At 59.8% G+C, this 22915-nt stretch overlaps 7 protein-coding genes across 7 annotated transcripts; 4 read left to right on the top strand and 3 right to left on the bottom strand.

The window, feature by feature from the left end:
* Positions 1-171: 171 nt before the first annotated feature.
* On the bottom strand, positions 172-2541 carry GGTG_03692 (hypothetical protein; the record flags this gene model as incomplete). Its single annotated transcript, XM_009221474.1, has 3 exons — positions 172-1996; positions 2095-2325; positions 2398-2541. The coding sequence occupies 3 exons, from the start codon at positions 2539-2541 to the stop codon at positions 1829-1831; spliced, it is 543 nt and encodes a 180-aa protein (XP_009219738.1). The 3' UTR covers positions 172-1828.
* A 16-nt stretch (positions 2542-2557) lies between these two features.
* On the top strand, positions 2558-9656 carry GGTG_03691 (hypothetical protein). Its single transcript, XM_009221473.1, has 4 exons — positions 2558-4103; positions 4338-4821; positions 4907-6845; positions 6965-9656. Exons 1-4 carry the CDS (start codon positions 3263-3265, stop codon positions 9017-9019), a joined length of 5319 nt encoding a protein of 1772 aa, XP_009219737.1. The 5' UTR covers positions 2558-3262; the 3' UTR covers positions 9020-9656.
* Positions 9657-9756: 100 nt separating this feature from the next.
* On the top strand, positions 9757-11072 carry GGTG_03690 (hypothetical protein). Its single transcript, XM_009221472.1, has 6 exons — positions 9757-9985; positions 10058-10144; positions 10234-10288; positions 10412-10450; positions 10571-10742; positions 10823-11072. The coding sequence occupies exons 1-6, from the start codon at positions 9914-9916 to the stop codon at positions 10866-10868; spliced, it is 471 nt and encodes a 156-aa protein (XP_009219736.1). The 5' UTR covers positions 9757-9913; the 3' UTR covers positions 10869-11072.
* A 318-nt stretch (positions 11073-11390) lies between these two features.
* GGTG_03689 (chaperone dnaJ 2) lies at positions 11391-14399 on the top strand. Its single transcript, XM_009221471.1, has 5 exons — positions 11391-11678; positions 12043-12285; positions 12357-12426; positions 12509-13342; positions 13450-14399. The coding sequence occupies exons 2-5, from the start codon at positions 12250-12252 to the stop codon at positions 13767-13769; spliced, it is 1260 nt and encodes a 419-aa protein (XP_009219735.1). The 5' UTR covers positions 11391-11678; positions 12043-12249; the 3' UTR covers positions 13770-14399.
* On the bottom strand, positions 14353-16529 carry GGTG_03688 (hypothetical protein). The gene is made up of 3 exons (XM_009221470.1): positions 15761-16529; positions 14855-15601; positions 14353-14775 (listed from the first exon to the last, which is right to left on the bottom strand). The coding sequence occupies exons 1-3, from the start codon at positions 16324-16326 to the stop codon at positions 14403-14405; spliced, it is 1686 nt and encodes a 561-aa protein (XP_009219734.1). The 5' UTR covers positions 16327-16529; the 3' UTR covers positions 14353-14402.
* A 106-nt stretch (positions 16530-16635) lies between these two features.
* On the top strand, positions 16636-18656 carry GGTG_03687 (60S acidic ribosomal protein P0). Its single transcript, XM_009221469.1, has 3 exons — positions 16636-17000; positions 17102-18084; positions 18312-18656. Exons 1-2 carry the CDS (start codon positions 16827-16829, stop codon positions 17867-17869), a joined length of 942 nt encoding a protein of 313 aa, XP_009219733.1. The 5' UTR covers positions 16636-16826; the 3' UTR covers positions 17870-18084; positions 18312-18656.
* Positions 18602-22889, bottom strand: GGTG_03686 (DNA mismatch repair protein mutS; the record flags this gene model as incomplete). Its single annotated transcript, XM_009221468.1, has 2 exons — positions 21387-22889; positions 18602-21301 (listed from the first exon to the last, which is right to left on the bottom strand). Exons 1-2 carry the CDS (start codon positions 22020-22022, stop codon positions 18602-18604), a joined length of 3336 nt encoding a protein of 1111 aa, XP_009219732.1. The 5' UTR covers positions 22023-22889.
* Positions 22890-22915: the final 26 nt, after the last annotated feature.

The raw sequence follows: 22915 nt of genomic DNA, 5'->3' as shown, positions 1-22915 counted from the left end.
TTATGCAAAAAGCATTACTTATAGCCACAATACCGTTTTTCGCTTTTATAAATGCAGAGGGTAAATAAAATAATTGCAGATTGAATGAGCTCCTTTTTTTGTGGTGGTGGGGAATAAATTGCGGTCCAGACTTTTTTCGGGAGACAGTGCTCACCTACCTTCCCCTCCACGCAACGTCAACACCCCAACCAATGTCATCCTAGGCAGGCGATCGGTAGATGAAATGCGGGCATTTCGGAGCCTGGGAAGATGGGTACGTGCCTCTCCTACCTACCTTAGATGTCTGTCCTTGGACAGAGCAGTGGGCTAGCCTGGCCTCACGTTACTTGATAAAACCTGCGCAAAGAAGAAATGGAAAGGAAAAGTGGAAGAAATGGTGGGGACAATGAATATGTGGTGACTGAAACAAACAATGCGCACCCATGCGGTGGCCGTTACCCGGGAGCACAACCGTTCATTTTTGTGCCCCCGAAATTCACTCAGAGCCTGCTGCCGTAGCGTAGCTGCTCGGGCTGCCATCTACACTTTCCCCACCTGCCCGGACGTTCATTCAGCATCTCCGTTTGAGCGCCAGCCGGAGGCTTCCGCCCATCCACTGAGGTAGACAAGTAAACAAGGCAGGTACTCCCAGGCAGGGAACCATTATCTTGGTAGGTATCCCGGCGGTGAGGGGCGGAAGGGCGGTACTAGGGGCACCCCATCCCATTCATAGAAACCGGCGAACCTCCATGCCGTATCTGCCACTCGACCCGCCGCCACCCATGCTCAACGTCAGTGCGACACTCATCACGCAGCCCTTAACAACCACCTATAAACAAATAACTTGGGGGTAAATATGTACCCGGTGATTTTCGCTCTGGGATCGGAGCCACAACAGCGTCGACGTGCTTGCTGTGTGTGAAGGACACTAAACGGCAACAACACAATGTATCCGCCCCAGTAGGTATTGCTGGTGTTTGGAAATTCACCTGGCTACCCTGTGTGGTAGGTACTTCCTTGGGAGAACTAACCTTTGGGGCTGGCGGTTCTTACCACGGTATGCAGGTGTCGTGGTATCCTGGACATTAATGGCGCGCATTGGATTTCGATTCCCCATCTGCGTTAAGGCGAGAAGCAGCCACCAGACTTTGGCGTGCACAGGCATACCTAAGCAAGCAGGCGACTGACTGGATCAGCCGCCCAAGCGGGGCGGGAGCAAAACCTTGGGCGCGATTCCGCAGCAACCAAGTCCTCTTAGTGCACAAGACAGACTCGGGCAGGCTGGACATGTCGATTGTTCTCAGACGGCACTGCTTTCCTGTTGGCTGGAAACAGTGGCCCGGAGAATCCCATGTCGCAATTCGTTGGTGATGTTCAGAGAAAAGCAAAGCGTTCGCGAAATCTCGGCGTCTTGGCGACGCAGTGTCCATTATATCGCCCGCCAGATTTGAATGGCGAGCGGGCGAGAGGTCGTCGGGCAGGCCGGGGTGCATATCAGCCCGTCGACATGCCACCGGATTCCTCCGTCCTGTAGCTGGGAGCTGGGTTGGGAGGGGAAATGCGGCGAAGAAATGGGGAAATGGGATCGAAAAGCGCAACAAGGCCAAAGGATGCTCGAATATGGAGGATCAGCAACTCTCAATAGGGTCCTTGAGTCCGCGAGTGTAGCACCCACACATAGATTTCTGGGGTATGAGAATGGATGAGTCGTGGAGGGGGGGCGGAAGGCAAGGTGACGTGGTAAAGCCAGGCATGGGAGGCTTGACAAGACGATGAACGAGGCAAGAGCCCCGGAAAAGGATAAGGTGGCCCAGCAGAGATGGAACAGGAAACGGGCCCAATCGCAGCATTAATGTGCGAGCGGCATTCGTGGCTGGGGGATCTCGAGCCGGGCACAGCGGGGAGTATTTCTTTCTCTCTCGCTCGCTCCCTTGCCCCCTCTCTCCCTAGGCGTCGTCTCCTCTGCCGTCAGGGCCCTGACGATCAGGTTCCGATCAGGTTCCTTGCACACCAGGAGCTGGGGCCGCAACCCATCTATCGGGGGATTTGATGGGCGGATGGGCGGACGGATGGATGATGCGAGAGTGCGCATCCCGGGAAACATCGCGTGCCTACTCTGGCTGCCTTCCTCCCTCTGGGCCCCTTCCCAACGCCCTTTTGCTTGTCCGCGTCAGTTCCAGGTTGTGGATTGGCCTGAGGTCCGGTCTGGTCTGTGAGAATCAGGGGATTGGACGGAATGGGACCCAGTCTGGCAAAGTACCTCTGGGGTAGCCAAGAAAGCTGCAGGGTCTGGTCTTGGGCGGTGGCTTTGCTGGCGTGCAGGGGGGCCTGTCGGCGGATGCACACCTGCACGGTACAAACGAGTACAAGCAGCCCTCGTCCAAATCTCAACGACGGGCTGGGGAAGTACCCAGGTACCGCTGGGATGGCCGAATCAGAGAGACGGGCGCCCAGCGCCTTGCGGCCAGGCCCTTGTCCCCCCCAGCGCAGGCCGTAGTGCCTGGGGGCGTTTGGGTGGTGCCCGCCGAATGCCACCCAGATGCCACCACCCTGACCCATCATATCCGCCTTGGGACATCGTTCATCTTCTTATTCCACCCTACCCTCTTCCTCTCTCCGTTCTCTCCTCCACATAATTCCCAGCAACGCCGGCCTCGAACGCATCCCCCGTCGTTGTTTTTTTTTCTCCGGCTCGAAGCACCGCAGTCGGTTTCCTTCATCGGCTTCCTTTCCTGCCCCAGGCTATGGGTCCCATCTGAACCTTGGCCAGCCGCCCTCATTTTCCATTTTTCTTTGGAATTTCCCGAACCCAGGGTAGCCCGTTGTTCCCGGACCCTCTCCTCTGTTCCCACACACTGAGCATCGCAGATATCTATCCTTCCTCCTTCGTCTCCGCGACAGGACCCGCCGCCTTTGTTTCATCAATCCCTCCTGTGTCTTCAAGCGCTGGATTATAGGAGCAACAGAGGCACTTCCTACCCGCCCACCTGCCCTTCTGCCTTGCCTATCTGCTTGCCTGGTGTCCCAGATCACGGGCATGCGCCACCTCTCGTGAGGCTCGATAACTCACCTGCCCACCTCTCACCTTGTCACCCGGCCGTCATCACAATCCGGGCGCCTGGTGTTTTGACGGCCGCACCCGTCACTTTTGCTCCATTCTCACCTTGACTACCAAGCCGCTCGCCGCCCTCGCCGGCGACATCCCCGTTTTGTCGGCTCCCAAGAGCCTAGTCTTCGGGCAGTAGCTGAGCGCGGCGAACCGCTCGGTGAATCGCCTAGTGCCATGGCCCAAAAGCCACAGGGCTCGGGTGCCTCTGATGGCCAGGCCGCATCGGCCAGAGGCACTGCAGACGCTGCACCATCCAGCAAGCAATCAAATTCGGCTCACTCATCGGTTTTGCCCAGGATGTCTGACCCAGGCCCCAGTCACGGTCACGCGTCTGAGCCGATGGTGAAGTCCAACTCGTCGTCGTCAAACCCGGCCTCATCCAAGGACGCAGCCGGCAGCACCGCGTCGCCCTATGGCACGCGGTCTAGGAACCGGAATGGAAGTTCTCGCCCCAATTACGCCGAGGACAAGGATATAGACATGGAAATCTTTGAACTCTACCCTGGGAGGGCCGACGACGATGCCAAGAAGCCACCACGCCCGGTCGCGTCCACGACGCCCAGCAACAACGGCATGCCTGCCACCAGCACCGCCGCCACCGCCCCGGCTGCTTCTGCTGCTGCCGCGGTGAATGATGCGCCGCCACGCGCGCCCGGCGGCTCCTCTAGGAAGCCTCTTCCCTCGGACAGCAAGCATTCGCAAAACGGCGCCAAGGACCAGTCATCAAATTCTCATCTGACGGCCTCTGCCGCCGCTGCTGCGGCCCCGGCACAATCGTCCTCCAAGAAGCGCAAGGCCGCATCCCAAGCTAGCCAGTCCTCCCACGCGGTGGCCGCCGACTCTCCTAGCACGGCGGTCGTGATCAAGAGATCGGGCAATGCCAGTAATGCGCCATCTAGCGCGGCCGCGAGCCAGGGCTACGCGACCACCAATTTGCTCACCTTCGAGGCCTGCGGCAACACGCCCAAGGATGGTAAGATGATTGCCGACGATGGCACGGAGCTAGCTGTGAACGGTAAGCAGCCATGATGATTTCCCCCGTCATATTTTCCCTCGTCTCTCTTTATTCCCATGTCATGCCGTGATTTCGGTTTCGGGTTCACTGTCATGTGTTTTTTTTCTTGTGGTTTTCATACTTTGTCAATTTCCCCTCTCTCACTGTCACTCTCCCTCGCGCCTCCCGTTCCCTGGTCACCGCCACCCTTGCAACGCTACCGACCCATAATTAGCCCCTGCTAACTAGCGTCAGACCATGTCTATTTGGTGTGCGAGCCCCCGGGTGAGCCGTACTATCTTGCACGGATCATGGAATTCCTTCACGTTAAGAACGATCCGAGCCAGCCCGTGGACGCGCTCCGCGTCAACTGGTATTATCGGCCGAAGGACATTGCGCGCAAGGCCAACGACACGCGGGCCGTCTTTGCGACGATGCACTCGGATGTCAGTCCGCTGACCTCGCTGCGTGGCAAATGTGTCATCAAGCACAAGGCCGAAATCGCAAAGCTGGAGGAGTATCGCAAAATCCCCGACTACTTCTGGTTCGAAAAGCTGTACGACCGGTACATCCAGAAGAACTACGAGGTCATCCCGACGTTCCAGATAATCAACGTGCCTGAGAAGGTCAAGAAGGTGCTCGATGACCGGTGGAAGTACATCCTGGTGGAGCAGGGCCGCGGGAAGGAGCTCACGAGCGCCGTAAAGCTGTGCAAGAGGTGTTCTGGCTACTGCGCTAGGTAAGTGGTGGCCCCAGCAAGCCAAATTCTGCCCCCGCCCCTCCCTGGTTGGGCCAAATCAAATCGCTAACGCTCGACCCACCAGTAACGATTCTGTCGACTGTGCCGTGTGTCAGAACACGTACCACATGAACTGTGTGCGACCCCCCCTGCTCAAGAAGCCGTCACGTGGCTTTGCTTGGTCGTGTGCTGCCTGCAGCCGCGCCCAGGAGCGCAAGCTCGAGGCTCGCAACACTCCCAATGTCGGCCTCGACTCCAACGCCGAGCCCGATGATGAGGAGCTCTACGACGAGGAGGAGGACGACCTGGCAGCTGCCGACACGGGCCGCACCAGCCCCGCGGACGGCCATAATGAGCCCCATGCTCCCGTCAGCGCCGAGCAGATGTACCATGCCAGCCTGTGGCCCTACCGCTACCTGGGAATTCACTGCAAGGTTGAGGACGTGCTTGACTATGACGACCGCATATACCCCCGCGCCTCGACTCGCATAGGCCCTCGCCACCAGGCCACCGTTCCCGACTGGCCAGGACGTCCTGTCGAGTATGTGAAGCCAACCGAGGTTGAAGTCAGGAAGTCTGGACGCAAGGATGGACGGTTGTCCAAGGAGGCACAGGCGGCTCTCGAGGCCGAGAAGATCGCAAAGTCAAAGCGCCCGAAATGGGTCCAGGACGAGCCCGCGGGATACGTGGCGAGAGGCGAGGACTATGAGAACGAGGATCCCCGAAACACGGCACAGCTTCTCTGGAAGCCACTGGAGGCGGAGGCCAGCGACCTTCCCGAGAATGCGATAGAGGTCTACATGAGTCGCGTGAGGGAGATGAACAAAACCACGCTGCGCCTCCCTCACGAGTCGACCAACCTCCTGGATGCCGCCCGAGACGTCCTTTATGCTCACGACTACGACTTCAAGGAGGCCCTCATCGAGCTGCCGCTCATGGACAAGGAGGCGTTCAGGGAGCCTGAGCTGAGCCCGGCCGAGGTGAAGAGGTTCGAGGAGGGTGTTGCCAAGTTCGGATCGGAGCTTCACAGCGTGAAGAAGCACGTCAAGACGGTTTCGCCCGGGGACATCGTGCGCTTCTACTACACGTGGAAGAAGTCCAAGCGTGGCAAGGACATCTGGGGCAACTACTCGGGCCGCAAGAGCAAAAAGGAGATCAAGGAGGCAAAGAAGACCGAGGCAGCGTCCCAGAGTAAGATGCAGGATGACGTTGCCGACGATCATGACGACTCGGCATTCGACGCCGAGAAGGCCCGCGACAAGAAACGCCAGTTCATCTGTAAGTTTTGTAACACGAAACAATCGAGACAGTGGCGGCGCGCGCCCAACGCCTCGGGAGCGCTCGTCTCGGAGAACGGAGGCAAAGGCGCGGGCAAAGACAAGGGCAACCAATACGTCATCGCGCTCTGCCGTCGCTGCGCCGAGCTCTGGCGCCGCTATGCGATCCAATGGGAAGATGTCGATCAGCTTGTCAGTAAGGTGGCACAGGCTGGCGGCCGGGCCTGGAAGAAGAAGATCGATGAGGAGGTTCTCAAGGAGATCGTGGCAGCCGAACAGAGGAGCAAGCACACATCCTACAACAGCGGCGCCGAGACGCCACCCACCAGCACTGCGGCTGCCTCGAAGCAATCGTCACCGGCCGCGCAGGAGCCTCCCAAGAAGAAGCTCAAGATCGTGGCGGCGGAGAAGGAGGTGGAGCAGACGGGCTCCGAGTCGGGCAGCATCCCTGGCGCCGTCGCGGCTCCGCACACCAAGAAGAAGGACAAGGGCGCAGACAAGGAGAAGGACAAGGCGGCGGACAAGGACAAGCTGGCGCCAGCGCCGCCCGTTCCCGATATGCCCAAGGCGCGGACCATGCCGTGCGCCGTGTGCCGGCAGGTCGAGCCGCTGGGCGATCAGCACCTGACGTGCAAGGAGTGCCGCGTGGCTGTGCACCGCAACTGCTACGGCGTCATCGACAACCGCAACCCCGGCAAGTGGGTGTGTGACATGTGCGCGAACGATAGGAGCCCGCACGTCTCCATTGTTAGTGCCCCCGGCATCTTCACCACCCTGCCCCCGCTTCGCCCCCCTGGCCCCTTGTCACTCCGCCCCCGGCCTTGGTAGCGCCACATGTGCTGACCTGTGTCCCGAACGCCGCCCAGCATTACAAATGCGTCTTGTGCCCCGTCGAGCACACCGAGCACGACTTTGTCGGACCGCCCAAGATCTCGCACAAGAAGCGTACCGAGAAGGACCGTGAGCGCGAGCGTGTCGAGCGCGAGAACGCCGTCAAGGCCGCCCAGTTCTACCAGAAGCGCCAGGAGGAGCTCAACCGGCCGGCCAACCCGCGTGAGCCCCTCAAGCGCACCGCCGACAACAACTGGGTGCACGTCACCTGCGCCGTGTGGACCCCTGAGGTCAAGTTTGGGAACGCCAAGGCCCTGGAGCCGAGCGAGGGCATCCCGTCGATTCCGCGGTCGCGCTACAACGAGGTGTGCAAGGCATGCAAGAACACGGGCGGCGCCTGCGTGTCGTGCTCGCAATGCCGCGCTCAGGTTCACGTCGAGTGTGCCCACCAGAGCGGCTTCCTGCTTGGCTTTGACATTAGCCCTATCAAGGGCTCCCGCCGCGATCAGCACAACATCGTCACCATCAACGGCGAGACCGGAGTCATGAGCGCCACCATCTGGTGCAAGGAGCATATCCCGCAGAAGACGATTGTGCATCAGATGTTCGACATGGTAGATGACACGGGCATGAACGCGCTGCAGCTCTACGTGCAAAACTCCAAGCGGGCCGATCTGACCCTCACAGGCTGCGCACGCAAGGCGAACCTGATTACCAATGCTGCTCGCATGTCGAACCCAACGCCTACTACCGCCAGCGCTGTCCTCAGCTCGAACAGGCGGGCATCGACGACGGCCATGGCGCCCCTCTCGGTGTCGACTCACACGCACAGCGTCGCCAATGGAGGTGGCGTGGCGCAAGACGCCGGGGGCTTGCTGACGCCGGGTGGCAAGGTCTGCATGACGTGCGGCGTGGACGTCAGCCCCAGGTGGTATCCGATCGACAAGGCACAGGAGCGTGAGCTTACCAACGGCCATCACGGTAATCTGGGCGAGGAGGCGCAGAAGTTTGTTGATCAGCGCACCTTCCAGTGCCACAAGTGCAAGAAGCTTGAGAAACAACCTGTGTCGCATGCGCAGGCCCAGATAAAGGCCGAGGCAGTCTCATCAGAGCAACTCTCGGCACGGAACAATGCCCACACGGCCATGGCCCCTATGGCTGCCGGGCCTATCGTCGCACCGGTCGCTCTCGAGCGTGGTCCCCCGCCCGGACCGCCGCCACCTCCGGGCCACTGCGAACCCGTCGATCCGCTTCCCAGGGCTACCCCGCCACTCACCAGCCCGCGCGCGCCAGGACTCGAGCAGACCCAGCCCAGGCTGGGCGCGTACGGCTGGCCAACGCCTCTGCAGCCTCCCCACCAGGTCGGTATAGTCCAGCCCCCTGGCTCCATGCAAGCTCATGCACCGGCCCCGGCCCCGCCGATGCAGACGCATCCTCTCCAGCCCCCGTCGATAGCGCCGCCGCCTCTGCCCCACGGCATGCCGGGCCGGGTGGCCCCGCCAGTGGGTCAGCCTCCGGGGCCCGGGCCTGTAGCGCCGCCGTCTGCTCATCACTACCAGCAGCCGCCGCCGGCCCCAGCGCCGTCGACTTACACGGACTGGCACCGCACGACGCATCGTCCGTCGTCGATCCAGCAGCCGGTGAACGGTGGACCCTCCCACCCGGGAATATCACAAGTCTCGGCCAGCCCGATCTCGTCGCTTATCCCGCCGACGCTTCGGCCGCCTCCCATATCGCACCCGCCGGCCGGCCCCCATGCTGGGCCCCTGATGAACGGCCACATGGCACAGCCTCATGCCATGGTCAACGGTATTCCCCAGTCTCGGCGTCTGAGCGGTCCGCCGCCGCCGCCGCCGCCTGCAGGCCCGGGACCGTACATGCAGTCGTACCACCACCCCACTCATCATACTCCCCACATGACCAACGGCATGGCGCCGCCTCGTATCGACCACGGGCATGCATTCTCGCAGATGCTCACCCCACATCGGGCTCCATACCCGTCCCACGGAAGCCCTCCGGTCTCGAGAGAGCCTCCGCCACCACCAACCGGCGCAAGCACCAACCCGTCGCTTCGGAATCTCCTGTCTTGAAAGGTTCACTTCAGATGTGTCGCATCGCCGGTTCGCCGATTCGCCGATTCGCCTGTTCGATGGGACGCTGATAGTGCGATGCCCGCCCTTATTATCTGCGACTGTTTCCAAGCATTGAGACGACCTGTCGCATTAGCTCCAGTCCGCTGAACCGTGTATAAATTTGTCATTTTCTTTCTTGCTTTCTTGTTTTCATATTCTTATCCCGTTTGCTTTAGACCCTGTTTTCGGCGTCAGTTGTTGTTTGGGGTACCCATAACACCAAGGGAACTCCCCTAGGTGTAGGTACTCCAAAACCGGAGGTATTAGAAGGGGCATTATCATGGCGGCAAAAGGAGTCAGGCTTTGATTTGGACCATGACGCGCTGCCTTTCGACGGGGCGTCATCTTCTCACGGGATCAAAACTCTGGATTGTTTCGGTATCTTTTTAAGCGATCGTTATAGATCCACTGGTTTGTCGGCCCCCTCCTGGCTCTATCCTCTGCTCTCCGCAGGAAGATGCCAGGCCACCCGGCCGAGGGAGTACGGTGATGGGTGGTTTGGAAGCGCGAAGATGCCTTCCAAGATAATAACTACCTAGGTAGCAAATTGATGTTTCTGAATGTACCTATGCTGTGCTCCGTTGTTCAAGGCCTCAGGTTCGGCTCTAGGCTCCGATGAACCGACCGACGAGGGACGATACGATGGTGAGCCGCGACCGGGAGGCGGGGCTAGATAGGCAATACCCGCCCCTCCACCCCTCTACTACTATTGTGTTTTAAATGCGAGGCTGCATGTGAATGCTCAGGATAGCAGGAGCTACGAGAGTACATCTCATGATTTCGCTTCATTCTACGAAAAGCTGTGAACCGCAAAAAGAACATCTCTCGACACCTAATTAAAGAGATAAGCCAATGGACGACGCCAAGTTCTACGCGATTGCCCTGGAGGAGGCCCGCGAAGGCTTTGACGAAGGAGGCATCCCAGTAAGACTAGATTCGCGCGCCCACAGCGCTACCTACCCATGGACCACACGTCTCTCTAACGCACTTCACCAGATCGGAGCGGCGCTTGTGTCGAGCAACGGGAGGCTGCTTGGGCGCGGCCGGAATCTTCGAGTGCAGCAAGGCTCCGCAATCCACCACGCAAGTGCCTCGACGTTGCCCCCCTCGTGTGTCGTCCGCGATGGTAAAGAATGAGGGCCCGGCACTGACTCCTCGTATCCTTCCGGCAGGGCGAGACGGCTGCCCTGGCGAACTCGGGCAGGCTGCCGGCATCGGCGTACAAGGGCAAGTGAGAAAGGGTGGGCTGGTGCTTGCTTTGTCTGGCCAATATTTTGGGCGCAGCTAGGTGCATGCTCTTATGGACGGGGGCCGCCCTTCTAACGAGATTCAATTACTCAAACACCACAGGCAGTACCATGTACACAACTCTTTCGCCATGTGATATGTGTAAGTTGCGCATTGAGTTTTCCCGCCCCGATCTGTGACAGGCACAACAAAGCCACCCATCGATCGGATCGAGGCTGCAGACTGACCACGACGGGCTGGAATTCACAACCGCAAAAAAAGGCACGGGAGCCTGCCTCTTGTACGGCATCGGCCGGGTGGTCATCGGCGAGAACAAGACGTTCCTCGGTGGAGAGGCCTACCTGAAGCAGCGGGGGGTCGAGGTGGTGGTCCTAGACGACGCGGAAAGCAGGGGCCTCATGGAGAGCTTCATCGAAAAGCACCCAGAGCTATGGTCAGTAAGATTGACGCACAGCGGCTCCGGCATGCACGACGCGGAGATGGTGAAAACTCAAACATTCTATCGCTGCACAGGAACGAGGACATTGGAGTCGAGAAGCGAGTCTACACAAAGGAGTGATGACCGCACGAGGTGGTCCCTATTGTGGTAGAAGGGGAGGAGATGGGGGTTGCCTCTGAGCCGCCCATTGTATAGTGTTTTTTGGTGCGTTTGCTTTCTGCTTCTTCTGTAATGCCTGGTAGTCTCGACAGCCAATGCAGGACCTTGGACAATACTGGTGGCAACCCGACAGATCCCAAGCCGCCTGCATACCACCCTGCCTGCCCAAGCCATGCCTGTCGGCGTGCCGCCAACACCGGCGATGCACCGAGGGAACCACTGGAGCCTGGAGCCCGAAGGTGGGGCCAGGGTTCAGGGAGGGGCGGCCAGCCAAAGCGTAGATCTGGGCGGGCAACGAGCGATGAACGGGCACGCTGTGGCGCACGCCAGCGAATGCTCTAGAAATGCAACCCTGCGGGGACCCTGGCCTAGGTAGTGCCATAACAGCACCAGCCACATCCAAGATATTCCATCGCATTCCACGGTTTCCCTTCGGAGGGGCTGATTTGACAGGGGTCCGAGCCGCTGAGCAGGCGGGATGCATGGCCTTTGGTGGGTTGGGGCTTTGCCTTCCCAGTCCTCAAAATCTCATCAGCCTCCTGCACCGTACCCCCCAAGGCAGCGCAGACAGCCGAGCCAGCCCAAGCCAAAAATTTCAACGAGGAAATCCAGTTGATTTTCGGTGCCTTCTTCCCACGACTGCGAGTTCTCCCGGAGCACCCGCACCCAGAAATCGCCATCCGCAAAGACTGTCAGTCACGTTTGCCTGAACCACAACCGCGGCTTCGTGACACTCCCGCCCTCCGACCTACCCGTAGTGACAGAGCCCTGGTACGTACTACAAACACAATCTGCTTGCTTGCTGGTGTCGTTGTTGTCGAGCTCGGCACGCTCATTCACGCACGCCGTCACAATCGTGCTCACTGCACCTCCCCCATTCTTCCACCTGCCTCGCACTCTTTTTCTCTCCTGCCCTCCTACTTGTCGTGCCCATCTCCGCTGCGCCCGGTGAACCAGCCCAATCAAGGAAGCTCCAGCCCGCGACTCTGTCATTGCGGCCGCAGCCTCGGAGGCTGGGCGCCACCTTACTCGCCGAGAAAACCCTTTGCGCCTGTCCTCTGTCGGACGTCCGTTCTTTCGCCTTCGGTGTTCTTCCACCAAGTATATGCTTACGCTTTGAGCGCACGGCTTCTAGACTCTTCCCCCGGTTCTCGATTGGAGTTCTTCACCGACACCATCAAAGCCCGCCCTCCCGGCTCCTGAGCCAAGACCGTGAGACTTTCGCGACGACTGCCAAGCGACTCGTACACTCCTCGAGACGCAGCTCTCGCCTTTGAGGCGCACACTTCGAGCTCCCCTCACAAAGACCGCTTTTCCACCTTCCGAGGTATAATAAGTCAAGATGGTCAAGGAAACAAAACTTTACGATGTGCTGGGGGTATGTGTCCACGGAAATTCAGTGCATGCCGTCTCCAGGGGGAAGGAACAGTGTGTTAACAGCATTCATAGGTTGCCCCAACTGCCACAGAGCAGGAGTTGAAGAAGGCCTACAAGACAGGTGCCCTGAAGTACCACCCTGGTATGCTCACCGCCGCCCCTCATGTTATTGCCCACCACGATTTACCATCGCCCCCGTGAGCTTGAGCTGACCCCATGAACAGACAAGAACGCCCACAACCCGGCGGCTGAGGACAAGTTCAAGGAGATTTCGCATGCGTACGAGGTCCTGAGCGACGCGCAGAAGCGCTCGGTCTATGACCAATACGGAGAGGCCGGGCTTGAGGGTGGTGCCGGCGGCGGCGGCATGGCCGCCGAGGATCTGTTTGCGCAGTTCTTCGGCGGCGGCGGCGGCGGCTTCGGCGGCGGTCTTGGCGGCATGTTTGGCGGTGGCGGCGCGAGTCGCGGCCCGCCCAAAGCCCGCACCATCCACCACACGCACAAAGTCTCATTGGAGGACATCTACCGCGGCAAGATCTCCAAGTTGGCTCTGCAGCGCTCCATCATCTGCAATAAGTGCGAAGGCCGCGGTGGCAAGGAGGGCGCCGTGCGTCGCTGCCACGGCTGTGACGGCCACGGTGTGAAGCACATGATGCGCCAGATGGGCCCCATGATCCAGCGCTTCCAGACCGCCTGCCCCGACTGCAATGGCGAGGGTGAGATCATCAACCAGAAGGATCGGTGCAAGCAGTGCAACGGCAAGAAGACGGTGGTTGACCGCAAGGTTCTGCACGTCCATGTCGATCGTGGTGTTAAGAGCGGAACCCGCATCGATTTCAAGGGCGAGGGCGACCAGGCCCCTGGAATCCAGGCTGGCGACGTCGTTTTCGAGATCGAGCAGAAGCCCCACCCGCGCTTCGTCCGCAAAGAAGACGACCTGTTTTACAGCTGCGAGATTGAGCTCGTCACCGCACTTGCTGGTGGCACTATATATGTCGAGCATCTCGACGATAGATGGCTAAGCGTCGACGTGCTCCCTGGCGAGGCAATCCATCCTAGTGAGTTGGCCTTTTGGATACTGCCCCTGGTTTTTCTACCTCGCTACGCGGACTATCGGTGATATTTCTGCTGGGTGCCTATGCTGACACATTTTGTTCATGAATAGATGCCGTCAAGATGGTTCGTGGACAGGGAATGCCTTCGTTCCGCCATCACGACTTCGGGAATCTGTACATCCAGTTCACCGTCAAGTTTCCTGAGAAAAACTGGACGGACAAGGCCGAGGACTTCGAGGCGCTGCGCAAGATTCTGCCCTCGCCGGCAGTCCAGAACGTCCCACCGGCCGACGCCATGACTGAGCCCGCGGATCTGGAGGATAGCGATACCCAGGCGGGCGGCAGGGCCTTTGGCGGCGCCACGGCTGATGATGACGACGACGAGGAAGGCCACCAGCACGGCGAGAGAGTCCAGTGTGCTTCGCAGTAAACTGCCAATCACTTGTTCTAAGAACTCTCGAGCTGTATACACGAGCCCGATGATACCTAGGGAAGTCGCTTCCCTGCTTGCCGCATTCGCGGGAAACAGGAAGTGACGACAGCAAGTTGGCGTCACGACAGACGATGCGACTTGACACGCAAGGCCACGACACAGTAGTACAGCGTCCCGGCCTGTCAAGCTTGCAATGTCTATCAGGCATACCGACAAGCACCGCAGGGACCATGTCTGCGTTGGGCTTGTATGAATCACTGATCACGACTGGGGTGGGTAATTTTGGGTTGGACCGGGTTTGATTCCTAGCGACCTGTAAAACCCATGGGAGCGCCATAGCCGCGCACACTTTGGCATAAGTCCCGCTAAGGAGGCTTGTTTTCTTCTTTTTTCCACTTCGGTTTCTTCGGTCTCCTTCGTCGTCTCGTAAACTTTTTTTTTCTGTTCATCTGGCTGGCGGCGTTAAGAGGCATAGAGAGAGAAGACATTCGAGGCATCTGCTTCCTTTTACTAATCTTGCTGTTGCGTGAGACGCCATCACGGCAGAGGTTGGTGCACGCCTACGCTTCGCGTACTTAATCTCAGGGAACATGAACTTTTGCTGTTTATTGGTATTATTTGCTTCGATCTTCATGGATCTGCTTCTACATTCTCGTCCGAAGGAGCTTTACGGAGACTTTCGATGTTGTATAGAGCCGCCTCCAGCTCGTCCCGCGAGAGTTCCTCGTCTTCCTTTCCACTTATCACCGGGGTAGGGCTGGGTCGCAAACAAAGCCCCGAGGCGGTCCATTGGCCGCTATCACCACTTTGGACTACACAAAGGGGCTCGGCCGTAGCAGCGAGATCCCCAGCCGAGGCCGAAAGATGCAGCGTCGTGATGATGGCGGGTTGGGCATCGGGGCGCACGACCCTGAAGTCAAGCGGATTGCCACCAAGAGAAACGCTCTGTACATGACGGAGGACACCCTCGGAGGTGAGGTCGAATAAGAACAATGCGGGCACACTAACATGGACGTCATTAGTACAGATTCGCCAACGGCACCGAGCTTTGAGGGGGGTGGGGGTGAATATCCGCAACCTACCGTTCACACGCGACCACCACGACGCAGCGGTCATCCCCCTCCGAGCCCCCGATCGTGAAGTAGCGGACCTGCGAGACGGCCACGGCGGGCATCTCGGGGCAGACGCCCCTGACGTGGCCCAGCAGGTCCGCCCTCGAGAGCAGCGCGCCCCGCAGCCAGTCCCAGACTAAGAGGTCCGGGTCTCCGCCGCCGGAGACGAGGAGGCGCGGCCGGGCGGCCGGGACGCAGAGCGCGCTCACGAACTCCCCGTGGCCGAGGCAGAAGGCCTCGATGACGTGGGGCTGCGGGATCCCGCGCGAGACGCGAATGTGCTCGTCCCGGTCCGCCGTGACTATGTAGGGCCTCCCGTCGGCCGCGCGCGAGGCCAGCGCGACCGAGGTGAGCATGGACACGTGGCCGAGCAGCAGGCTGTGCTCAAAGGCAGGCGGGGCCGCGGCCGCGGCCGCGGCCGCCTCGTCCGCCTCCTTCTGCTGCTGCCTCTGCTGCTCCAGGTGCAGCTTCTGGCTGGCCAGGGCCCGGAGGTTCCTGGCCGAGTGGACCGTGGTCTCGTCCGCCTGCGGCTTGAACGGCGAGCGCGCGGCTGGGGCGGGGGTTGGGGTCCCCTGGCCCGGAGCCGTCGGGAATGCGGGGCAGCTGGTCTCCTTTTGGATGAGTGGAACTGAGTAGACGTCCCCGAACTTGTCTCCCGAGATGACTGTCTCGTTGTCTGCGGTTATGACGACCGAGGAGGGCCTCTTGGGCATTGCTCTATGGCATGGGTGAGCTTAGGTCTATCAGGATAGGGCTGGGGTGGGCTAGGCTGTGCTAGAGATATGGAGGCAGAAGGAGACCAAGCGAGTAGGATATGTGATGACAATGGACAGCGCAAGTCCACGCTCCACGGCCAGCTCGACCGCTGCAACTCACCGCTTGCTGAGCTCTTTCAGTGCACCGTTGCCGTCGTGCTCAAACGTCCACAGGGTCTTGTCACTTCCGGTGACAGCCACTAGGTGCCGGCCGTCCGACGTGGCCTCGAGCAGCGTGACCCAGGGACGGTCCGTCGGGCGCGAGGACGCTGCCACCTTGGCTCCCTTTTTCTTCTTCCCCTGTGCCGGGGCGCCTCCCTCGGGCGCCACCGACAGGTTCTCTGCTGCGGCCAAGCCAGGAGTATCAGCGGCGCCGGCACTGCCCTGGGTTTCGTCTAGGTCTGCACCTAGCTTCGCCCTCTTGGACGGGCGGTCCGGTTCCTCACCGTCGGCTGGCCCCGTCGGGGGCGTCTCGGACTGGGCCGGGCCGGCATCGGGCTTCGCAGCTGTGTCCGGCGCGGCCGAGGGGACGGAGTCCGAGCCAGTCCTCTGGCTGGCCAGAGCAGGGTGGCTCCATGTACCGAGATATGCTTGGCTTTTGAGGTTGAAGGCGTGGATGCTTGCTCCTTGGGCGCAGAAGACAACCTCGCCGCACACGTTGAGGCGCTGGTACGGGAGGGACGCCATTTTGGGTATGAAACCGGAACCAACGTCGCCTCACCACAACCCGTTGTTGCGAACAGGTCTACGGAGTCCTGAGAGTTTAATGGCGGCTAGAAACGACGGGAGTCGCGAGCCTGGATATGCGCCTCCTGTACAAATTTGATATCACATGACTCAACGCGTGGTTGATGGGCAAAGGGTCGTGGTCAAGCGGATCGTCCCCTGCTTGATGAGCTTGCGTTGAGGCTCGAGGGCCCCACCGAAGCACGGATCGAGAGAGCAACGCCCGACAGGTGGGGCTAGTCCAAAAGCAGACTAGCGTTTACAAACCCTACTGGGGCACACAGCAATCGGCAGCGCAAATTCTTCACGTCGTCGCAGCTGTCTGGATTTTCGAATTTTCTTCCCTTTGCAACTTCAAAAACAGCAAAAAAAGGAAAACGCCGGTTTCCTTGCTCTTCTCTTTCCACCATTACAAAGACCTCTTCGCCCTTAAACATCCTGCCTTCATAAAATAAGAAGATATGGGGGGCAAGACCGGTAACAAGGCTGGGTACTTCGACAAGCTCAAGGGCTTGCTCGAGGAGTACAAGTCCATCTTCATCGTCGGTGTCGACAATGTCAGCTCCCAGCAAATGCACGAGATTCGCCAGTCGCTCCGCGGCGAGGCTGTCGTGCTGATGGGCAAGAACACCATGGTATGTCCTGGGCGAGCCACACGGCGGGCAGCTTCTTCTTCCTCTGCCCGGCGCGGCCACCTATGCGATAAGACACTGACCTACCTCTTCCCAATCCGTAGGTTCGCCGTGCGCTGAAGACGTTCCTCACCGACTCGCCCGAGTACGAGCGCCTCCTGCCCTTCGTCAAGGGCAACGTCGGTTTCGTCTTCACCAACGACGACCTGAAGGTGATCCGTGACAAGATCCTGGCCAACCGTGTCAGGGCCCCCGCCCGTGCCGGCGCCGTCGCCCCCGACGATGTCTGGGTCCCCGCCGGAAACACGGGCATGGAGCCCGGCAAGACCTCGTTCTTCCAGGCCCTCGGTGTCCCCACCAAGATCGCCCGTGGTACCATTGAAATCACCACGGACCTGAAGCTCGTCGAAGCTGGTGCCAAGGTCGGCCCCTCGGAGGCCACCCTGCTCAACATGCTCAACATCTCGCCCTTCACCTACGGTCTTACCATCCAGCAGGTCTACGACGAGGGCAACGCCTTCCCCGCGAGCGTCCTCGACATCAGCGAGGACCAGCTCCTCAAGACCTTCTCGTCGGCCATCACCACCATTGCCGCCGTCTCGCTGGCCCTCAACTTCCCCACCCTGCCGTCCGTCATCCACTCCATGGTCAACGGCTACAAGAAGGTCATCGCCGTCGCCCTTGGCACCGAGTACAGCTGGCCTGCTGTTGACGAGCTCAAGGACCGCATCGCCAACCCCGACGCCTACGCCTCGGCCGCTCCCGCCGCCGGCGCTGGTGGCGGTGATGCCCCGGCCGCCGCCGAGGAGAAGAAGGAGGAGGAGGAGGAGGAGCAGTCCGATGAGGACATGGGCTTCGGTCTCTTCGACTAAACGGATCACCTTCTCGACGCTCTGAAGATATGACTGCCAAACGCCTGCAGTTTTTTTTGGCCACCATTGAGACTAGATTTGTGCGAGCTACTGCCTGCTTCGCAGCAATGAAATCTTGTCCTGGCTACCCCCGCTCCCCGTTGTTGTGAAGAGCAGTGAGGTGCTGTGTTTCTTGTGATTAGGACGCAACACGCGAGCCTTGTCCGCACATCTAGGTAAGCCACTCCGATTTCTCTTTGCCTTTCACATCAATCTCCCACATCCGCCGTTTCGGCCTTGTCGATGATTATAAAAAATCATAGAGCTTTTTAACCCTGAAACTCCTGATGACAACCCATCACCACCCTATGAGACAAGAGCACACACTTTTCTTTGGACTTTTACACTAGCCTTGTGGCAATGCCGTCTACTTTTGTAGAAACGAAGCTAACATTGTTCAAAGAGACAGATTCTACATGCACTGCCCGTATCGTGATGTTTTGCATTGTGCCACTATGTAAATCTGTTACTCCGTAAATGCCTAGATACTTGGGTATTCATATTGGGCAGTAGATTTTCATGGGTCTGCTGAGCTTGGTACCCAGGTAGGGTAAGGACCCAGGTATCTTACCTACCACTCAATTAGAGATAACAGCCAGCACATTGACGTAGCTTCATGTCACTGGGGCGTACGGTAAAGTCAGCGCAGGGAAAATGTGAATTTCATTATCAGATCGGACATAACATCATAAATCAAGCATCCTTGATCTTTACCGTAACCTGTGCGTCGTCAAGGATATCCTGAGCAACTTGGATGGCAGCTTCGGGAAGCCCAGCCAGGCGAGCGACCTTGAGCGCGTGACTGCAGCGATTGATGCCCTTTCGCAACCTGTGCACGAATACGAAGCCTCCGCTGGCGTCCTCGACGACGTCGGTGCAATACATCTCGACGGACCCGGCGGCGCTCCCACCACCACCACCACCACCACCACCACCGCCGCCGCCGCCGCCGCCGGCCGAGTCGCCTACGTGCATGCCCCTAGCGACGGCGAGGTCGGCTACGGCGTGGAAGTGGGTGGCGAACAGGGCGCGGCAGCGGTTCCGGCGGACGAGGTGGTCGACGCAGGCGAAGGAGACGGCGGTGCCGTCCTCGGGGGTGGTGCCGCGGCCGATCTCGTCCATGATGACGAAGCTGCGCGGGGTTGCGCAGCGCAGGATCTGGGCCGTCTCGAGCATCTCGACCATGAAGGTGCTCTGGTTCCGGAACAGGTCGTCTGCGGAGCCGACGCGGCTGTAGAGGCCGTCGACGACGCCCAGCTCGGCGTGGTCGGCCGGCACGAAGCAGCCGGCCTGGGCCAGGACCGTGATGAGCGCGTTCTGGCGCAAAAAGGTCGACTTGCCCGCCATGTTGGGCCCCGTCACCAGCCACAGGCGGCCGTGGCCGGGCGAGCCGACGAAGCAGTCGTTGCTGGTGAAGGAGCTCCCGCGCTCGGCCAGGCCGCTCTCGACCGTCGGGTGGCGCCCGTTGGCGATTGCGTGGGCCGTGCCGCTGTTGAGCAGCGGGCGGACGAGCCCCTTCTCGAGGGCCAGGCGCGCAAAGGCCGTGGCCACGTCGAGCTCGTCGAGCACGCCCGCGTTGCGCCGCAGGCCCACGAGCGCGCGCACCACGGCCGCGCGTAGGTCCTGGAACACGCGCTGCTCCTCGGCCCGGATGGCCATGCGTATCTGGTCCATGCGGCGGCCCAGGTCGGACCAGTGAGGATGGTGGAAGGAACGGGTGGTCCGGCTCGAGCTGAGCGCGCGAACGTCGTTGGCCAGCGAGCGCATGTCCTTTCCCTTGACGTGGCAGATGTGACCGAGCCCGGGCGTCCACTTGAGCGTCAGGCTAGGTGCCTTGAGCTCCTTCTGAAGGCTCTCGCCAAGACCCACCTTCTCCTCCTGCATGCCGTTCAGCTCCGAGTGAAGGCGGGATAGTGCCCGACTCGCGGCGGGCTTCATTATCCACGCCTCGCTGTCTGCAGCGTAGTAATCTCGCATTGATGTTGGCTTCTTCTTCCTGGCGGTGGCGGTGACGGTTTTGGGGAGAATCGCGGCGTCCTCCTCCGAGCCTCCCTCGCCCAAGATCCGCTGCGCCAGCGCCGTCATCTGCTCTGCCTCGTCCGCTTCCAACTGATGCCGCTGCATCAGGCCCTCTTCGTCTATCGCCCCCCGAATCCGCTTGGCCAGGGCCGCAGGCTTCTCGAGACTGATCCGGCTTGTCATGGCGACAAGACAATCATCCTCTTGTTCGGATCCCTGCCCCTGCCTACTGCTGGCAGCCCCGGCGTGAGCGTTTCCATCGTGTGCTTCTTTGAGCAGCGTAACGATATCCTGGGTGGCCTTGATCGTCTTTGCCAGGTCGAGCATGTCGTCCGGATCACCACGGCCAAGCGCAAACTTTTGCACAAGCCGCTGCGAGTCATGGCATCTCCGCAGGAGCAGCACTATGCCCTCACGCAGATCCTCTTCACGAATGAAGCGGGAGACGAGGTCCTGGCGGGCTTTAATGACTGGCAGGGAGGTGGAAGGGGCGCTCAACCACTCGTTGAGTAATCTGGCGCCGCTCGTGGTGACGGTGCGGCGGACGGCGTGTAGGAGACTGCCCTTGAAGGCACCGTCGCGGATGGTCTCCCTGATCTCGAGCGACCGCATGCTGTTCTTGTCGATGGCCATGACCTCCATGCTATCGTGCCGCACGGGCGGCTGCAGCTTCATGCTCGTGCCCCGAAGGCGGTCCTTGACATAGTAAAGCAGGAGGTTGCCAGCAGCCACCTCATCGTCACCGAGTGAGTCCCGCGTCACAGTGGGCAAGTCGGAATCCAGCATGTCTGCCCAGTCCGCTGTGGTCCATGCCTGCGGAGCATCACTGTATGTCACCAAGTGCCTCTCCTCGACGAGGACGGTGAACAGCCCAGGCGGGGCCTGGGCCTGCGCATCGCGATGCAGCACTATCTCTCTTGGACAGACTCGGGACAAGACAGAGCTCAAAGACGCAAGCGTAGTAGTCTGCGTCACGAAGTGGCCCGTGGACAGGTCAAGCCAGGCGAGGCCGAGGGTGGTGTCGGCCAGGCCCTCGGCTAGAGCGGACTTGGTAGACAGCATGGGGTTGTGGGCTGCTGCTGGTGCTTTTGCTGTCGATATGGCTTCGGTTGTGGCAACAGTACTATGGGTGGCGCCATGGTCGGGCAGATGGATAGACATGACGTAGTTATTGGAGTAGGGATCCATAAAGTTCTCGTCTATCAAAGTGCCCGGGGTGATGATACGGGCCACTCTCCTGTCGTGCATCAGTCCTCCAGACCTCACTTTACCAGAGGCATCGTTGGGGAACTCCTCCGCTATAGCCACATAGCGACTCAGGTCCTGCACCAGGATCTTGAGATAGCGGTCGAGATGGATGAACGGGAAGCCGGCCTAGGAGTGGGGAAGCAAAGCAAGCATCAGAACAAGTGGGCACATGAGGGGGGAACGAGACGGTATCATGTGTTTGTTTCTGTACCATTGGAACGACACCGGCGCCCGTTTTCTTGGAGGCCACTTTGATGTTCAGAAGCGGGCCGTACTCTTGCGCATGCTCAAAGTACAGCTCGTAGAAGCCGCCGACGCGGGTCAGCAACACACAGTTGTCGAACGTGTCCATGTTGCGGCGCGCCTGCAGGATCACGGTCGGGTAAGCCGGCCCGGTCTCCTCGACGGGAAGCGGCTCAGCCTCGATCAAGCCCTGGGGCAGATCTTCCAGCTTGACGACCGTCTTTGTTCTAGCACCCCTCGCCTGGCAGCTCCCCACAAAGCCGCCGGTCCCCCCATGGCTGGGCGTGCGCCGCGACCACGGTTGCCGGTGATGCTGCTGCTGGTGAGCATTGGCAGCTGCCCTAGCCGGTCCAAAGTGGCCGGTCCGGCGTGGGGGGTAGCTGCAGGAGCTATGGCAGCTGCAGGGACAGGGACAGACATGGACGACGTCGCCGCCGCCGCTTATGCTCTGGCTGCTGACAGCAGCTACATGTCGGGCGATATTTAGATATGCCGCGACAGGGTTGGGAGCAGCGGTTGTTGGCCGGGCTGCCGAAAGCAGCGGGGAAGAACGAACGATGCGAAAGTGTGAGCGCGCCACGGAACTGGATCGCGATGACAGCATCAAGCCAGGCCATGCACGCCCACGGATGGGCTGTTTTCCTACTTTGTCTCCCTGGGGGGCTTCTCTTTTCTTGTTTGCTGCGTGCTGGGTCAAACGCCGTGGTGCATCAGCCGTTATGATGTGCCTGAAATCCCCAGTTCCGGGAGTCGTCAGGCGATGGCTGCTATTCCTGGACAGGATGGACACTCCGCAGAGCCAGGTGCGGCGTGGGTGGTGGGAGTGGTGGGAGCGGTGGTGTGGCCAGGTCGAGGTCTGGCCCGACCACGAAAAAGCAACGCGATGGCTCGGCCAGATCTGGACGGCGGCCAAGCACGAAGAAACGGGATCGCTCCGATTGTTCGATGCTCAGGCCAATCATGCCGCTCCATGACCGCGAAATCGGCTAGAGGCTAGAAAGCGCGGGCCCGAAATTTCCGTCCACACTTTTCACTCTGGGAAGGCACCCTTGCCCTTGTTCCTCCCGCTGGATTGGGCCATGCACAGCACATTTTGGCATGATTGGCCAGTGCGAGCTTTGAGTGTGTGCGGAGGGAAGGGCATGTCGCACTGTGGATCTCCAAGCATCGGCGCTGACACGTCCAGCTCCATGCAAGTGTTTGCGTTTGCACCGCGGTGGGATTGAGACACAAGCACGATGCCCGGGAAAAAAAACCGGTCTGCAAATGTTTTTCCCCACCCAAACTCTACCTCTCCCAACACAATTGCACCAGCACCAAAACCGAACAATATGCCCGCGCACCACTCTACACCGAAAAGAATACGCGTTCAAGGGATTTGTGATTATCTTGATGCAAAAGGCACTACTTATAGCCACAATGATGTTTTTCGCTTTGCCGGATCATAGATGCAGAGGGCAAAATGACTGCATATTGAGTGGGCTACTTTTTGTGGTG

The sequence above is a fragment of the Gaeumannomyces tritici genome (genome assembly GCF_000145635.1).
Source record: "Gaeumannomyces tritici R3-111a-1 unplaced genomic scaffold supercont2.2, whole genome shotgun sequence".
Taxonomy (NCBI): Eukaryota; Fungi; Ascomycota; class Sordariomycetes; order Magnaporthales; family Magnaporthaceae; genus Gaeumannomyces; species Gaeumannomyces tritici.
Note: the sequence above shows the minus strand (reverse complement) of the source record. Positions and strands in the feature narration are given on the sequence as shown.

Coding starts and splice junctions, on each gene's coding strand:
- GGTG_03690 (XM_009221472.1), top strand. CDS start 9,914: ATGGACGACGCCAAGTTCTACGCGATTGCCCTGGAGGAGGCCCGCGAA. Junction 10,145..10,233: donor AAGGCTCCGCAATCCACCAC/GCAAGTGCCTCG, acceptor TCCTTCCGGCAG/GGCGAGACGGCTGCCCTGGC. Junction 10,451..10,570: donor TCTTTCGCCATGTGATATGT/GTAAGTTGCGCA, acceptor CCGCAAAAAAAG/GCACGGGAGCCTGCCTCTTG.
- GGTG_03687 (XM_009221469.1), top strand. CDS start 16,827: ATGGGGGGCAAGACCGGTAACAAGGCTGGGTACTTCGACAAGCTCAAG. Junction 17,001..17,101: donor TGATGGGCAAGAACACCATG/GTATGTCCTGGG, acceptor CCCAATCCGTAG/GTTCGCCGTGCGCTGAAGAC.
- GGTG_03688 (XM_009221470.1), bottom strand. CDS start 16,326: ATGGCGTCCCTCCCGTACCAGCGCCTCAACGTGTGCGGCGAGGTTGTC. Junction 15,602..15,760: donor CTGAAAGAGCTCAGCAAGCG/GTGAGTTGCAGC, acceptor CCCATGCCATAG/AGCAATGCCCAAGAGGCCCT. Junction 14,776..14,854: donor GTGGTGGTCGCGTGTGAACG/GTAGGTTGCGGA, acceptor CGTCCATGTTAG/TGTGCCCGCATTGTTCTTAT.
- GGTG_03691 (XM_009221473.1), top strand. CDS start 3,263: ATGGCCCAAAAGCCACAGGGCTCGGGTGCCTCTGATGGCCAGGCCGCA. Junction 4,104..4,337: donor CACGGAGCTAGCTGTGAACG/GTAAGCAGCCAT, acceptor AACTAGCGTCAG/ACCATGTCTATTTGGTGTGC. Junction 4,822..4,906: donor TGTTCTGGCTACTGCGCTAG/GTAAGTGGTGGC, acceptor TCGACCCACCAG/TAACGATTCTGTCGACTGTG.
- GGTG_03689 (XM_009221471.1), top strand. CDS start 12,250: ATGGTCAAGGAAACAAAACTTTACGATGTGCTGGGG. Junction 12,286..12,356: donor AACTTTACGATGTGCTGGGG/GTATGTGTCCAC, acceptor CAGCATTCATAG/GTTGCCCCAACTGCCACAGA. Junction 12,427..12,508: donor TGCCCTGAAGTACCACCCTG/GTATGCTCACCG, acceptor CCCCATGAACAG/ACAAGAACGCCCACAACCCG.